Source organism: Bidens hawaiensis, unplaced genomic scaffold, assembly GCF_021521415.1.
Source record: "Bidens hawaiensis isolate Kalapana, Puna unplaced genomic scaffold, B.hawaiensis_p1.1 tig00011131_1, whole genome shotgun sequence".
Lineage (NCBI taxonomy): Eukaryota > Viridiplantae > Streptophyta > Magnoliopsida > Asterales > Asteraceae > Bidens > Bidens hawaiensis.
In genome coordinates this window covers 205,959-222,979 of record NW_027491859.1, presented here as the reverse complement: position 1 = coordinate 222,979, position 17,021 = coordinate 205,959, and the positions used below count along the sequence as shown (strand labels likewise).

The following is a 17,021-nucleotide window of genomic DNA, read 5'->3' as shown; positions in this document are numbered from 1 at the left end:
AATAAAATTCAAAACAGCATAAATCAACTTATCAACCCAAACAAATTGATATAACTTTAAAGCAACCCTGTTTTGATAACTCGGATCTAGTATAACTTGCTACCCACCCGTTTAGTAGTGATAGCGATATTAGATTGTACAAAACATGTTTCGGTTTTGTGCATTCAAAAGTTAGAAGCACAAGGGTTGAAATGGCAGTAATTCCACCAAGGTTCAGACAAAAATAAAAATGAAACTAAAATTAAAACAATCAAAAAATAAGTAAAAAAAAAAAGTAACAGAAGTCACAAAATATATCAATAGATAACCATATTTAGAACAAGAAAACAGTGTTTTGCATATAAATAATCCCAGATTCAACTACAAATTCACAAAACAAATCATAATCTTAACCGTAACCTTAACCATTCTCCGCTATTCTAAACCGAAGCATTACCTTCTGAACTTAGGGCGCTTAGGAGCACTGCTGCTGGGGCCCGCACGCGACTTCCCAAACGCCTTCATCTTCCTCCTTTTCCTCTCCTCTTCACTATCTGACTCATCACCTTTCTCCTTGTCAGCATTACTCGCTTCCCGTTCCAACTCCTCCCATGTTTTCCCTTCTTCTTCCTCGGACCCTTCTTCTTCCTCTTCCTCCTCATCATCATCAGACTCAACCAATGAGGCACTGTCAGACTCATCATCTTCCGACTCAGACTCGGGCTCCACATCAGACGGCTCATAACCCTGGTCCGACTCTTGTGAAGCATCCGAGTCGGAGTCACTAGCCTCCAAGTTCAAAAACTCCCACCCACCTTCATCAATAAAGTTTTGAGGGTCATCTGTAATTGTTTTCAATATCGCCCGCCAGTTCATGTTCAGCCTACTTTCATAGTATTTAATATCAGTCGTGTCAAGCCATTCCTTAATTCCATCAAGTGATGAAGACGGAATCGAGTCAATCCGAAGCACATCACGTTTAAAATCCTTAAACACGATCGCCATGTCAAAATTCTTTTGGCCCAAACCGACACGTTCTAAATTCACGATTTCAATCTCGCTCAAAGTGACCACCAGAAACGGGGTTTCAATAAGCTCAACTAAACAGCTTGAAGTCGGGACGATGAATGCGGAAGCTTTATGTGGGACCCCGTGAAACCCGAGTTCTCTTAATGGCTGGTCAAACTCAAGGTCAAGCCCTTTAAACTTTGGTTGACCCCACAGATCGTTAACACGATTAACAAAGTTTTGGAAATCCATGTTAATCTTGTTTTTACGGTCACGTTCTCGTTGTTCTTCTTCAATCTCATCCGGGTCATATGCAGATCGTTTTCCGCCTCCTAACGTTTGCACAACATCCATCACTTCAACATAAAACTGAACATCTTTTGTTTTTTTGTTTCCAACCATGATGTGGTTGTGAAGATGAAAGTGAAGTAAAGTAATCATTTCCTTCTCTGCTGCTTGAAAAAAAGCATGTTTAATATTACCAAATAAGATATCAACACGTTCATCCGCTCGAGAAGTCGAGTATCTAAACCCGTTGTCGTGAGCCTCAAGAGTACCAGGAAGCTTCCGCCCACGACCCGGAAACGTGGGTCGGATCCAAAGATCGGTTAATCTTATCGGTTTAAACTTATTACCCGCAAGCACAAGTTTCTCTTGGGTAACCAATGATGCACGTTCAGCCCGTTCCGACTCTCGAGAAACAACGTTTCTTCTAAGCGTCTTGATTTGCTGCACAACTTCACTAATATGTCTCGGGTCCTTTGAACGAAATGATACCTCTTTTAAAAATATATCTGCTTGATTCTTGACAGAGTTCAGGTCATGAGACGAAAAGGGAGTTCCGGGAACGTTAAATATTATACGAATATAGCAGTTTCGGCTAGTGTCAGCTTGACTTGACACGGTTTTAACAGTAGCAACATGAAATGGCACCATGCTTCCATATAACGGGATTAAAATAGCCTCATTTCTTTGGTCAACTTGGATCATTAAGTCTCGAGGAGGCGGGACATCGTTTATATTCTTGTACGCAATTAAATCGTTTGAACTTCGTGCAGATGATCTTCCATCACCCGTTGCACTTTTCCCACCCGCAAGACGTTGTGCGGTTTCTTCATTCTTTTGGCGAGCAAGTTCCGCTTGATGTTGTCTTCTGAGCTCTTCTTTAGACATTTCATGATTGTCTGATCTTAATGTAGCTTTGGAGTGCAAAGCTTCGTTTCGGTTTGAATCGACTTTCACTTGTGCCATTTCGTCATCTTCTTCCTCGCCATCGTTAAACGAATATGCAACATCTTTAAATGCCTTTGAGCTTAATGCTGTCACCACTTCATGACCAGTAGCAGTTACAATAACCGTATCAGCTATCAGTAAAGCATAGTTTTGACTTTTGGCTTTGCTGCTCTTTGTCTGCATGTTTTGAAACCCAAGTGAAACATTAAAAACCATCCCAGCTTTTAAAACTCTTTCGTTTTTCTCGTTTAAGTTTAAACCCGACTCGCGAAACTCGAGCCCGATCCCTGTTCCAGCTGATTTGGTCAAATTGGAAGTCAACTCAGGAGCTTCTTTCTCAACCACTGCAAATGCAGCCTTGTAAACATCACTCGCTTTATTACCAGGCTTTAACGAACCAACAGCAGCCTCGTGTGCTTTTAACAGAACCTGATAAGCCTTGCTTTGATTAGCAGTTGAATCGATAAGAAACGTTCTCGCCACATTTGCACAATAACTGCTGTACCGAGACCCAAGAGAACAAATAATCACACTAGCCGAATCATAATACAAATTATCATCATTGCTTGAAGCACTCGGCCTGAGATCAAAATTACCACCACTTTGGAAAATAGGAGGATAACATATATCAACATTATCAGCTTTCAGCTTCACTTTAATCCTAGCTGGCTCCAAAATAGCTTTTTCAGTATCATCCATTAACAAAGAATGAGTCACTTTCTTTTCTTCATCAATCACCTTCTCAAGCTTTGGAACAACAAACTGTTTCATTGCAGAAGCGGTTAAATAAGCAGCTTTTTTCACATTTGTAAGCTCACCGGCCTCCTTAACAGCAAAAAGATCCGCTAAGCCGTTTGTTACATCAGTTAACTGTATACCTGATGACTTCATTTTATCGGTCCACTTTTCTAGAAGCTTGCCTTCAGGTGCCTCTTTTGCTATATACCCAAGCACTGGAGAGTCAACAGACTCGATTGAGTGTAAAATATCATCCATTAAAGTCAACCCGTCATCACTTTTGGCCTTAACATGCATCACAACATCAACATTAATAGCATCTTTAGCTGACTCTTTAACAACATCAAGAAGTGATGCTTTCTTCTGGCTACATAAAAAGTGGATCTGTTTGTCTGAGAAAACCATGATGGTTTCTGGAAACTCATAACCAAGAAGCCAAATGTTGAGAGCTGATGATTTTAAGTAACGAAGGTCATCAGATGGTGGTGGGGTGGCTACTGCAAAGGCGTTGCAAGATCCCCATAAGTCCTCTCTGTGTTTCCGCCAATGAGAATATAGAGATTGTAACCGCCTAGTTAAGGTGGCAGCATCGATTGAGTAACCGCCTGAAGCTCCTCCACCTGCTGCACCCTTGGTGGCAGCTGGATGGTTTCCACCATTTCGATGATCAGTCATTCCACCTGTGAACATATAATCATTAGTTACAATGCAAAATAAGATATGCAAAGTTGACATTTTTATTTTGCATCTCAAGATTAAAAAAAAAGGAAAAGTGATTACAATGTATTGACTCTTTTTTGTTCAAAAGATATATATATCATATGAACAAATGCTCAAGGTACAAGCCTTTGATCATGTGTATTCAAAAAACACAATCCATTTGAACCATTTCATACTTTTATTTGTTGGTCTTATCATTCATTTTAACCATAGTTATCAAATGCGATAAGCGCTTGAAAGAGTTGAGGCTTCGCCTAGCGCCCAGAATAAAAACGCAAAAAAAGTGCCCGATTTAAAAAATAAAATACGAACATTAAAAAAAAAAATTAACTAAAGTAGAACATCTTAATAAGAAAACAAAGATTCATTCTTGAAACCATTCATAGTATTTAGTCATGTTTATCATAATTTGATATATAAAATAATAATAACAGTTATAAAAGCATATATTAAAATATAATATACTTATATAACTATTATTATTTTGTATATCAAATTATGATAAATGTGGCTGTTTGGTTCATTCAAATCTGAATGAGTCAGATCTGAATGAACATTTGTCCCATTCAGCAACAATAGTAAGTCTGAATGATTCAGACATAATTTTAACTATTCAGATGTTTTTCTGTTTGAAACCAAACAGTCTGAAGTCTGAATGAATCAGATGTTTACATCTGCATGGTTCCATTCAGATGTAAACAAACAGCCCAATACTGAACAGCATATATTGTGTTATTTTTAAAAAAAAAAATAATAAATATAGGAAAAAATAATTAAAATGTATTTAAAGTAAATATTAGATAAAAAAAATAATAAATATAAACTAGTTGAGCCCTTAAATAGTGGGAGTTTTAATTTTTACTTGAGAATAGGAAGAGGTGGGTTAAATGCCATTTAATAAAGAGTAAAGTGTCAAAATCGTCCCTATGGTTTGATTATTTTTGCGACTTTAGTCCAAATAGTTTCTTTTTTGCAACTGAAACCTTGAGGTTTTCTAATTGCTGCCAATAACGTCCAAATCACTAACTCTGTTAACTTTTATTGTTAACACAAGGGTAATATGGACATTTCCTATATTTATGAATTTCTTATATAATAATAATAATAATAATAATAATAATAATAATAATAAGTAATTAGCCCCAATCCCCACCCCCACCCCCACCCATGACCGCTTTCTTCCCCACGCCATTGTCGGCCACACCCCGTACACCGCCTCCACTTCTCCGGGCAACCAAACCCCACCACCTGCAAGGCTTCGACCACCACCGGGGAAGCCTCAACACCCGACAACAACAATTTTCCAGTTGACATCCCCCTTCCATGCCCTAATTCCTGAAACCTCAAGGTTTACGATGAAAAACAGAGGGAGTAAAGAGATCCAGAGTGGAGAGAAATTAGCGGATGAAGGCTAAACCCCATCACTGTCGCTGCTTGAAACCTCCACAGTCGACGCCTATGAAACCACAAATACCTCAGTCGATTACTATGTGTGTTCAGGTGTGAAATTGTGTGAGTGAGAAATTCGCGGCTAAAGGTTTACGATGAAGAAGATGCGAGAGTGGTATGCTGTTAATTTTGTGGTTTATTTTGTATGTTCAGCTTGGTGCAAGAAAGAGAAACATTGATGAGTTGCCGGAGACGATGGTGGTTGTGGGCGGTGGTGTGGAGGAGGCGTTGTCTAGAGATGATGAGGGGTCGTATCGGTTCGGGATCTTGAATTAGTGGCGAAAGAAGAGATTGAGTTCTTTATCGTCGCCGCTGTCACCGGAGTTCATGAGGTTTAATGGAAGAAATGAAAAGCCAGAAATGATTTTTTTTTTTTGGAAAGGTTCCGGTGGTTGTGGTCATATTTTTGTTTTTGGTCTTTCTTTTTTGTTATTATAAATTTGCTATTTATTAAAGAATTTAATAAAGAAAACAATAAATGTCCAAAATACCCTTCGAGTTAACAGAAAAATTAACGGAGTTAGCGATTTGGACGTTATTGGCAGCAATCAGAAAACCTCAAGGTTGCAGTTGCAAAAAAGAAACTATTTGGACGAAAGTCGCAAAAATGACCAAACCTCGAGGACGATTTTGGCACTTTACTCTTTAATAAATTATGCGCATGCCATTTGAGAACAAGAACAGTTCGGCGCTTTTAATATCGATGCATTGAAATCGCATTTAATGTGCTTCGCCCAATAAATGCGCTTAAGCACCTTAAGCGGTCAATTTTGATAACTATGATTTTAACCACTTTGTGCATGGGTAATTTTGTGGGTTTATTAACTATGACCACACGGTATGGTTCTGTATTATTAACTTACTAAAAAGTTCAAACTAGTCGATACACAAGCATTGTTTACAAAATGTGGTAAGTTTCTACCCATGTCAGTAACTTTCAGTTTATTAACAATTAAAAAATGTTATAAATAAAAAAAACTAATTTATATATTTCTTACCTTATTTGATGTCAATAGCAAGAGTCTTGTTTTATATGTATGCCTCTTATGTCAACAAAAACACAATAATGTTAAATCCGGCGTCAAACGTCTAAATCCTACAAACAGTAAACAAAATCAGAAGTTACACAGATAAGAATAACAATAAAATAAAGACACCCACAATCAAATTGTAGGAATTTCCATTGTAACAACTTATCAAACACTTCAAATACTTCCTTTTCAGACAGTATAATCCTAGAGTCTAGTTTTATTTCAGATTTACCAGACATGTTTCAAAAAAACATAATCCTATTCATTCCGAAATCCCTTGTGGATTATGATATACCGATATGCAACACAAAGAAATCATATAAGGGACTTACAAGTTACAACTAACTAAGGCATATTCATCTGACTAGATATGAAAGAAAAACTAAGAAACAAAAGCACTTTAAAACATAGAAAAACACGATACACTGCAAACACTTAACATTATAATGGCAGTTGTCCATTAAAAATCATCGTAAAAAAACACAATTTCTAAAACATCACTTTTGTATTGCAACTCTCAAAAAGACCTTGTCCCAATCTTTTCATTATTAAATTCTTTCCAAACCCACAACTACAAAATTATTGAGATTACACCTTACCTGTGCGCACACGCTATAAATCTATAGATATTGAAATGTGCATTATGTTTATGGTAATCTGTATCTATAACTTTTATGACATATATAACATATTAAACTGTATTCATACTGAGATGTGTGTTATGTTTCTTCCATAAAACTTCATTTTTCAACATCAAGTTTGTATCTTTATTAAATTAAACCCTAGGCTTTAGTACTCAAACTTATATCTTACAAGATAATGTATAGAAACTTGTTTATTTCATTAAAATATTACATATAAATATGTGTGTGTGTGTGTGCGTGTGTATAATAAACTGAAAATTATTTTGAAATATATAACTTCTATTTTATCTCTACCTCGAACTGGACTATATGGTACACCATACCAGTTCGTACCGAATTCGTCTAACCTAGCGAATTGCGTACTCGAATCGTGTTCCCGTACCGGAGCAAACCGTCATTTAGGTGACTATGAGTTGACCATGACACATAAACTTCCTTCAAGTCATAAATAGAAGTTAAAATAAAAAAAACCAAGCACTTCTTAACTAAAATATGTAATTACTGCGTATAATACACACACACACACAAAAAATGCTGAGAGAAAGTTCATTCAATCACATATTATGCTCAAAGGTCCAATATTATCAATTTATCATACTGCCATAATAATATATCACATCTGTCATGTTTAAACTACCTCAACACCATAATCCATTTCTCAACTTTCTAAAATTAATTAAATTTACTTTACAATCATCAAATTCACAAAACATTAAGAATAAATATAATAAACCCTAGCTTAGCTAGGTTAAAATCGAAACTCAATAACAACAATCCACACAAATCAAATACTGATTTCCTCCGATTAAGACATAACAATAACCAATTAACTGTATCTGAAACCCTAATTTCACAAGACAAATCGTAGATCTGAAACCCTAGAGTACCAAAAATGGTCGTAAAAGTAAAATTTACCAAGTCGATCGGAAATTGAAGAAATGAAGATCGAGGAAATGATGCCGGAGAAGTCGCCGGTGACGGTGTGCGGCTATGAAATCACGGCGGTGTTGTGTTGGCCTGGGGTTTGCTTGTGATGTTATGGGTTTGTGGTTCTATTGGTTGGCTTTTATATGTTGGATTTTGGGGATTAATCCTACCCGCCCAATTCTCTCTCTGCTGGCGAATTCTCAAGGTTTTTAAATTTTTCATTTCACAATGTCTTGGAATGACTTTGGATTTTAATAAATTATCTATATATCATTACTTTTTTCTTTTTTTTTTTCCTTTTTTTTACTGAGACAAAGAACATCATTAAAATGAAAACCTTTCATTATGGGAAAATTTGTTTAAGTCAGATTTCGAACATGATATTTTAAGATATCAAGTTTAAATTATCACCATTGACAGGGCCGTCTCTAGAGATAGCGAAATGAAACTAGGGCTTAGGCCCTCACTTTCTAAGAACTTCAAATTTCAAAACAAAAGTAATAATTCTACATTCGTAATTTGGGATTTGGATTAATGTGTGTGATTTGAGCGGCGTTTAAACTGAATTAGATCCGGGGAATGTGTGAGCAATCGCATTACTTATGCATTTGCAAAATATGATGACATTGATTTATTTTTAATGAAAGCCAGGTAATATTTTTACAACAAGGCTCCGTTTTAAGCATCGTTTCAAGCCACCAAAGTTGTTGAGCCGGTCCTGGTTATTGAACCAGAAGACCAACTGCATACGAAATACATCCATTTGATTGTGTTTCAAATGATTTTTGATATGGATTGTTATAGATGTATATAAGCATGACATGTTTATTTTGGAAATTGGATATGAGGATGATTGTTTGTTGTTGAATGCTCGGTTCTAATTTGGTCATGTGTTGTTGTATTGATTTTAGATTATGAGTTTAGACTTAGAGAATTCCTTAAACCTATTAGGGTTAACTTTTAAAATATGTTAAGAGTGTTAATTAGTCATGTGTTGGTGCGAGAATCATACACATAGTGTGCACATCACTCTTGTTTTTGTTTTTATTCTCAAAAAGCTTCTGTAATTGATATATTTTTTTGTTGGTATTGCCTTGTTTTCATGAGAAAAGCCTTCTTGTAAAGATTTTAGGCAAGGTTGTCGACATCGAGATCTTTCCTGAGATTATTTTCATCTCCACAAGATCGTGATAACTAATTTCATTTGTCGATGTTCATATATCACACTTATTGGTGAACTAAACTATTGAATTATAGATCGACTTTGATCAAGAAAATCTCACAGATTCGATAAGGTGTTAGAAACTAATCTAATTAAAATAAAAAGAAATCAGAACTAGAAGCTTTGACATAATCATGATCAACAAATTGGGTAATTCACCTTAATAACGTAGTGTTTAGGTAATTCAACTTCATATATAGGGTAAGTTTCTCAACAAGACATTTATTTGCAAACTCTTCATATTAGGGGTGTTCAAGGAATCCGAAATCCGAAAAAACCGAAACCCAAATAAACCGATCCGAGTTCTTATTCGGATATTCGGATCAGATCAATCCGAATAACTAATTCGGATTTGGATATGAATTTTAAAAAATTCGGATTGTTCAGATTATTCGGATATCTGTTTAATCCGAATAAAAAAACATTTTTAGTGGTATTTTCTGGTTTGGTATATTTGTTAGACTATTATTTGAAGCTTAAACTTTAAATGTGTTTTAAGAGTAATTTGTATTTTTCGGTTTATATATCTATTGTGATTCTAAACTATTAAATGTTAGGAACAAAGAATATGGAAATTTTTTTGGTTTATTTCGGATTATTCGGATAGTTTCGGATTATTCGGATATTATCTGAATCCGATCCGAATTGAATTCGGATAGATTCGGATCGGATAGAAATATTCCTAATTCTGATCGGATCGAATTTCGGATAGGGTTCAAAAATTTTCAAATCAGAATAACCCGAACTGAATAACCCGAATAATCCGTTATCCGATCCGATGAACACCCATACTTCGTATACTCAAAAGTATTTTTTTTCACGAGTTAAGCTTGAACACTTCAAACACGGAATGCTTTAATGATTCTACATATTTTTGTCATTTTACATAAAATAGAAATAGACCATATATGAAATTTTTATTACTATTACAAATTATAACGATCGTGTACGGGAACTTTTAAAACATTTAAGAAAAGCTTTTATTTTTATATAAACATAGAAAACCTTAATAGTTTTACCCTATGACCGGATTCTTTGTTTTGGATGGCAAAAAAAACCAAACCCGATGGGGAAAACCGAAACCCGCGTTCGGGGACACTTAATCGGGGACGGGTCCGGGTTCGGGGTTTCCCCGTTTAAGTTAATCGGGTTCGGGGCGGGTATGGTATAGCCTGTACCCGCCCCGTATACCCGCCCCGTATACCCGTTTAAAACCCGTTTAATTAAATATATTTTTATATTTATATATAATATATTATTTATTATTTATTTTCCCAATAAGGCTGCCTAACCCATTTTCCCGTATACCCGTTTAAAACCAGTTTCCTACTTTCCCATTTGGCCATTTACCCTAACCCTAGAACAACCTCCCGCCCGCACGCCGCCGCGCATCTCTGATCTCACAGCCCGACTCGCCATTCTGCAGTCGCCGTTCTCCATTCTGCAGTCGCCGGACTCGCCATTCTGCAGTGAGTAGGCACAGCCCGTTCCCCATTCTGCAGTCGCCGCCGCGCATCTCGCCTGACTCGCCACCGCCGCGCATCTCCACAGCCCAGTGAGTAGTGGTTTCAAAATCTATTTTGATATATTTAGTTTCTGTTTTTGATAGATTCAAACTTTGTTTGATAGATTTAGTTTGATAGATTCAATCTATTTTTGATAGATTTAGTTTTGATAGATTCAAACTTTGTTTGATAGATTTAGTTAACAAGATTCTTGAACTGAATACATATATAGTTATTTGTTAACTAAGGTCAACACTCACTAACTCATTGTTCATTCTATTAGATCATTGACGGTTGTAAGTTATGCTTTGTGTATTGTATTAAGTGCATTGACTGTTGTGAAGCATGCTTGTGTATTGTATTAAGTGCATTGACTGTTGTGAAGCATGCTTGTGTATAAGTGTATTGTATTAAGTGCATTGACTGTTGTGAAGCATGCTTTGTGTTTTGATTGCGATGCTAAGAACATTTTCATTTTCATAATTATTCGTAGGATTTATGGAAGGACACACACAACAACCACAAACATCTCCGGGTGATAACTCACAAGCCGATAGCAATAACTGTATGAACCAATCTTCACCAAATACAAGCAATGAAGGTCCATCACACACAACCACAGGAGAGCAAACCCAAACCCCAACCCAAAATGATGATAGCAACATGGGTTCTAGGAAGCGAAAACTTACGTCAATTGTATGGAACCACTTCGAGAAGATGACGATCAATGGTGAAGACAAGGCGGAGTGCCACTATTGCAAGAGAAAATTAGGAGCTAAGAGTGAGAATGGAACACGCCACTTACTTGATCATTATAACAAATTTTGTCCAAAACGAAACCAAAGAGATATACGTCAACAAGTATTGGGGATGGGACAAAAAACAACCGACGGACAAACAAATCTAACTTGTTTAAACTTTGATCCCGACAAGTCAAGGAAAGATCTAGCCGAGATGGTTATTGTTCATGAATATCCTCTTGTGATTGTTGAACATCATAAATTTAGAAAGTTTGTGACCGGACTACAACCTTTATTTAAGGTTCCATCACGAAATACCTTAAAGAGTGATATTTTGAAGATTTATGACTTTCAAAAAGAAAAGACAATGGGGTATGTTTCATTAATTATTTGGTTTTAATATAATTAGTTATTACTTAATTGCCTTTTAATTTATATCTTTGATTTATTAAAGGATCTTGGAGAAAAATCAAAGCCGGATTGCAATTACCACGGATATGTGGACATCAGGTAATCAAAAGAAAGGTTTCATGTCAATTACCGCACGTCTAATTGACGAGAAATGGGAAATGCAAAGCCGAATAATGAGGTATACTTCAAAATTTGTTTTATTAATTGCCACTTTAATATGTTGAATGTTTTATCAAATGTACTTTTACTAGGTTTATTTATGTACCTTCTCCACATACTGCTGAAGTTCTTGCTGAGGTGTTATATCAATCAATGTGTGATTGGAATATTGATAGAAAGATATCAACAGTAACAGTTGATAATTGCAGCACTAATGATTTAATGATTCACTATTTATTGGATAAGTTGTCTTTAAGCTCTTTGATTCTAGGTGGGGAGTTGTTTCATATGCGATGTTGTGCGCACATATTGAACTTAATAGTTCAAGATGGTTTATCTGTCATTGGTGAAGGAATCGAAAGAATTAGAGAGAGTGTTGTTTTTTGGACGGGAACACAAAAAAGAGTAGAAAAGTTTGAGGAAGCTGCTCGTCATTTAGCAATAGATTGTTCAAAAAAGTTACCTCTTGATTGCAAAACACGTTGGAATTCGACATATCTAATGTTGAAAGTCGCTATTCTTTACAAGGAAGTTTTCAAACGTTTAAAGCAAAGAGAAACCCAATATAAAACTTTGCCAACTGAAAGAGATTGGGAATTAGGTTCAAGCATTTGTGATAAGTTGAGTTTGTTTTATGAGCTGACTTTGATGTTCTCGGGTACTAAATATCCGACAGCGAATGTCTTTTTTCCATCAATATGTGAAATTAAATCTTCTTTGGGTATATGGAAAGAAGATTGAGACCCTATGATCAAGATGATGGCAGAGAAGATGATTGTTAAGTTTGATAAATATTGGTCGGTTATTCATGGGGTAATGGGAGTAGCAGCAGTTTTGGATCCTCGTTACAAATTGAAAGCAATGGAGTTTGCTTTTCCAAAGATATATGGTTCTGAAAAGTCGGAGAGTGCGATAATAAAACTTAAGGAGCTTGTATATAGGTTGTTTCAAGATTATGAAAGTTACAGTCAAGGAACTTCACGGGATGATGGTGTGAGATCAAGTCAAAACAATGCGGGGGGTGGAAGATTTTTCAACGAATACTTCACATTCGTTGAAGAGGATAATCATTCGGGTATGACTTATTATTTACATTAATTTAACTTTATTCATTAATTGTATTAACTTTATTTATATATTAGGTGTCACAACGGAGCTTGATTTGTATCTACAAGAGAAAGTTTGGATAAAAGAAACTGAGATTGACCTTTTAGCTTGGTGGAAAACAAATGGTGTCAAGTACCCAAGGTTGCAAAAGATTGCTCGAGATATATTGGCGATTCCAATATCTACCGTTGCTTCCGAGTCCGCTTTTAGTACAAGTGGTAGATTGGTAAGTCCACATCGTAGCCGTCTTCATCCAAAAACATTGGAAGCGTTAATGTGCGCCCAAAGTTGGTTGTTGAATGAAATCAAAGGTAAACAAACATTTTATTTTTTATTTTTAACTTAGCTACTATATAAACTTTTGACTTTTGTGATATGAATATAGCAACTTGTTCAGAAAAATCCGAGGCATATTGCCAAACTATTGAATATGATTGTGACGATGGTATTGAGGTAATACATATATATATGGTTTATCGTTTACATTTTAATATGGTTTAACATTGATTCTTATATAGTTTCCAATTAATATGTTAATGTTTGATTATCATAGCAATCCAGCGTGACAAGTGTTTGAATGGTTGAATGGGTGCGGTATGGACGTGTAAGAAGGATCAATCATGAAGTTAATTTCCGTTGTGATGGGAGAAATAAACATTTTTATGTATTAATAATGTCTTTTGTATGTGTAATGTGTTTGGATATTGAACTTTTTGTGTATTAATATTGTATTGTAATTTTGTATCATTTTCTTACAATCGGGTTTTAAACGGTGAACCCGACGGTTAAATGGGGATCCCCACGGGGAATTTAGCCCGTTTAAAAACCATTTATGCTAGACGGGTTCCCCGAATACCCGCGGTTTTCCCCGAACCCCGATGGGGATTCCCCGTTTAGTCCCCGCGGGTTTTTAGACGGTTTTGGTAATGGGTTTTATAAACCGGGGCGGGTATGGGATTGGCATTCCCCGCCCCGAAACCGCCCCGTTGCCATCCCTAGTTTCTACCTATAACATTCAATCCATGTTAACAACTGTTATTTATAAAATTAATATTTTACAAAAATTTAGTTAAATAGATCATTTTTATTGTATATTATTGACGATTTGTATTTTAGTTATTGAACTTATTTTGAAAAGGTATATTGGTTTTTATTAATCATAACAATCGTCATTTGGTCGTTGTCGGTCCCAACTAACAAATTGGTTAATGACGTTCCCAACTTTAACGTAACTGTTCCTAACGGTCTGCGACTAACAGAATTCTAACTTCGTTAGTTGCACGTCGTCGAAAAATGTTTTTGGCTGGAAAAGTCACATTTTTTCCGGAAAACACCACCTGAAGAACAACATCATCACCAATCGTCTCACCACCAACTAACCACAACCACTTTAGCACCACCGACCGATTCCGACGACCTAAAAAATTGGGGCTTTTACTAGAAAAGGTTTTTAAAGGTCTGATACAAAGTTACAAAGATGTTTAGAACGAAAATGTCGAGTTTTCTGGAAACAAATGTGAGTTTTTTGGCGAAAAAACGTTTTCCGGGCGACCTGCAACTAACGACGTTAGGATTTCCGTTAGTCGTGGACCGTTAGGAACAAATACGTTAAAAGTTGGAACCGTTAGGAGTCAATTTTCTTAGTTGGGACCGGCAGCGACCAAAATATAATAGTTTGGATTAATAAAAACCAATATACCTTTTAAAAAACACTTCAAAATGTCATGTTAATCCTTAAACAACCTCCATATTGTCATTGACCACCACATTTTGCCATGATCATGGGTGGATCTATGTTGTGGGGGTGGATCAAGTGACAACAATGATTTTTACGTTTCATGTAGAAAGTATAATACTCCTTCCGTCTATTTGAAAGTGTTCATATTTCCTTTTTAGTTTTTCCCATTACAAATGTCTACTTTTAAACTTTATTAATTAATTTCCAATTTTACCCTTAAAATGCAATCATTCCAACTTTCTTAAATTTTGTCTTTTTATATATGTCAAGGGCATTATAGTAATTTGTTAAGAAAAAAGTGCAATCATTCAAACTTTCTTAAATATTGTGTTTTTCAAACCATGACACTTGTAGAGGGACGAAAGGAGTATATGATTTGGGTTGGGGGTTAAGTTATTCTATACAGTCTTCTAAATCTAGGAAGAGTATAAAAACACAATGGATCGCAAAATATAATATATTGTCAAGGAAAATATAATACAATATTGAGTAATATAAGACAACATTGAGTAACAAAGACACAATGTCGATGAAAAATACACAATGACGAAAATAAACAAAAAACACAATGATAAATATAAGGAAAATTGGATATAATTAATCCCAACTATGTCATATTGGCAAATAACAATCTCAACTTTATACTTGGCTGGTAGCGGTCCCAACTAAACGTTATTTGTTTTCAACGGTTCGCGACTAACGGAATATTAACTCCGTTAGTTTGATGCTTACGTGGAATGCCTAGTTGTCAAAAAATGTTTATGTGATCGCTTACGTGGCACGTCTCTCTCCTACTCTCACTTCTACAATTCACCCACCACCACCACTATTACCCGCCGCAAGCAACCCCTAGCTTCGCCATCATCAGACTTGTTGCCACCGCCACAATATTGTTCGTAACCTAAATTCCAGCTGTTTATGTCACCGGAACCATAGTTTTAGTAGTTGAAGCTCCATAAATTCAAATAATTGAAGCCCTAAAACTGAAGCCTAACTAAAACTGAAGCTCCATAACTTCAAATAATCAAACCAAAACATCAGAGTAGCAGCCTTCATCTCATCCAGCTCGCCATGTATATGCACTAGCAATTTAACGATTCGTTCATGTTTTCCAGCACCGACACTCGTCAATTCGCATGCATCATGCGTTTAATAAATGTTTTCGAACAACAAAAATGCAATTACAAAAAATCGTTGAGCGAGGGTTTGAATTTGTCGTAATAATTAGGGTTTGTTGGTGAATTTGTGAAATTAGGGTTCAATGGTGCAAAATGGCCAGGGGATGGACCCCGCCGTACTGGATGATATTATTAGTCGGCTTTGGGAATTCTACTAAGCAAGGATCGTATGGCAGGTTCAACTTTCAAAGGTGGAGATCCAACAGTTTTAGCTTTTACGATAAAGTGGTGTTGGTCGTAGATGCAACTGAAAGAAGAATAATATGGGAGGAGTATGACGAATGTCACACTCCGACCAAAGGTGACAAAACATATCTTTCTCATCAAACATAAGTATATGAACCAACACCATGGGTTAATACTGAGTGTATCTTTTCTTTCCCATAATCTTCACTAAAATAACCACAATAGTATTGTACACCCGTTCGATGAACATCATTATGGACCTCACCAGGTATATGTAAAGTGCATTTGTTAGTGGCAGAATCACCATTGAAACCCCCATATCTTGCTACATGTCAATGAAACTCCCTGCAAAATATGACTGATTTCACCTCAGGCTCGGCTTGAAACCCAGTTTCTTATGAAGAAGTTTATTGAAAGATTTCATAGGAGGACACTCATATACATTGAAGCCATGCCCTACATATGAAAAGGCACAAGCTTTTTGCTTAAGATTTTGGTGGCTCTAAAAGGTGGAAAATAGTAGTGCATGGAGTGAACTACTAAAATGGCCAAGTTGAAAAGTCCACCGACAATGACGTTGACAATATTAAAATCACTTTTTTTTATTAAGGTAATATAACTTGAATCTCTATATTAATTGATCGTACACGAATACGTGTGTTTGTTTCTATAATAAGGTTTATTTGTGCATGATAGTCACATATAGAATCTAATTAGTTTAATGGTGCCGTAAATGGTAACATTAATGAAGTGGAACGTGACACCCCCGTCAAACCAAGTTATATTTTGTATGACTTTAGATTTTAATTAGAACAAAATCATCCGTGATAGGAATAATTATGACATATTGGGTCATAATTATGACACATTAGGTCATTATATGCATCTAAAAGTAAACATCAACATATAATTTGTATTTGTAACTGTTAGAGGATTACCAGGTCACGCATTAGTTTGTTCAATACAACGAACGTCGGTAATAAATTAATTCGACTATAAATATACTTATAATTTTGAAATATTTTTGTAACATCCCGAAATTTCTA

At 35.8% G+C, this 17,021-nt stretch overlaps 1 protein-coding gene across 1 annotated transcript; it reads right to left on the bottom strand.

Moving 5' to 3' along the window:
* Positions 1-346: 346 nt before the first annotated feature.
* Positions 347-7,870, bottom strand: LOC143537152 (FACT complex subunit SPT16-like). The gene is made up of 3 exons (XM_077030979.1): positions 7,718-7,870; positions 6,126-6,223; positions 347-3,638 (listed from the first exon to the last, which is right to left on the bottom strand). The coding sequence occupies exon 3, from the start codon at positions 3,631-3,633 to the stop codon at positions 433-435; it is 3,201 nt and encodes a 1,066-aa protein (XP_076887094.1). The 5' UTR covers positions 3,634-3,638; positions 6,126-6,223; positions 7,718-7,870; the 3' UTR covers positions 347-432.
* Positions 7,871-17,021: the final 9,151 nt, after the last annotated feature.

Coding starts and splice junctions, on each gene's coding strand:
- LOC143537152 (XM_077030979.1), bottom strand. CDS start 3,633: ATGACTGATCATCGAAATGGTGGAAACCATCCAGCTGCCACCAAGGGT.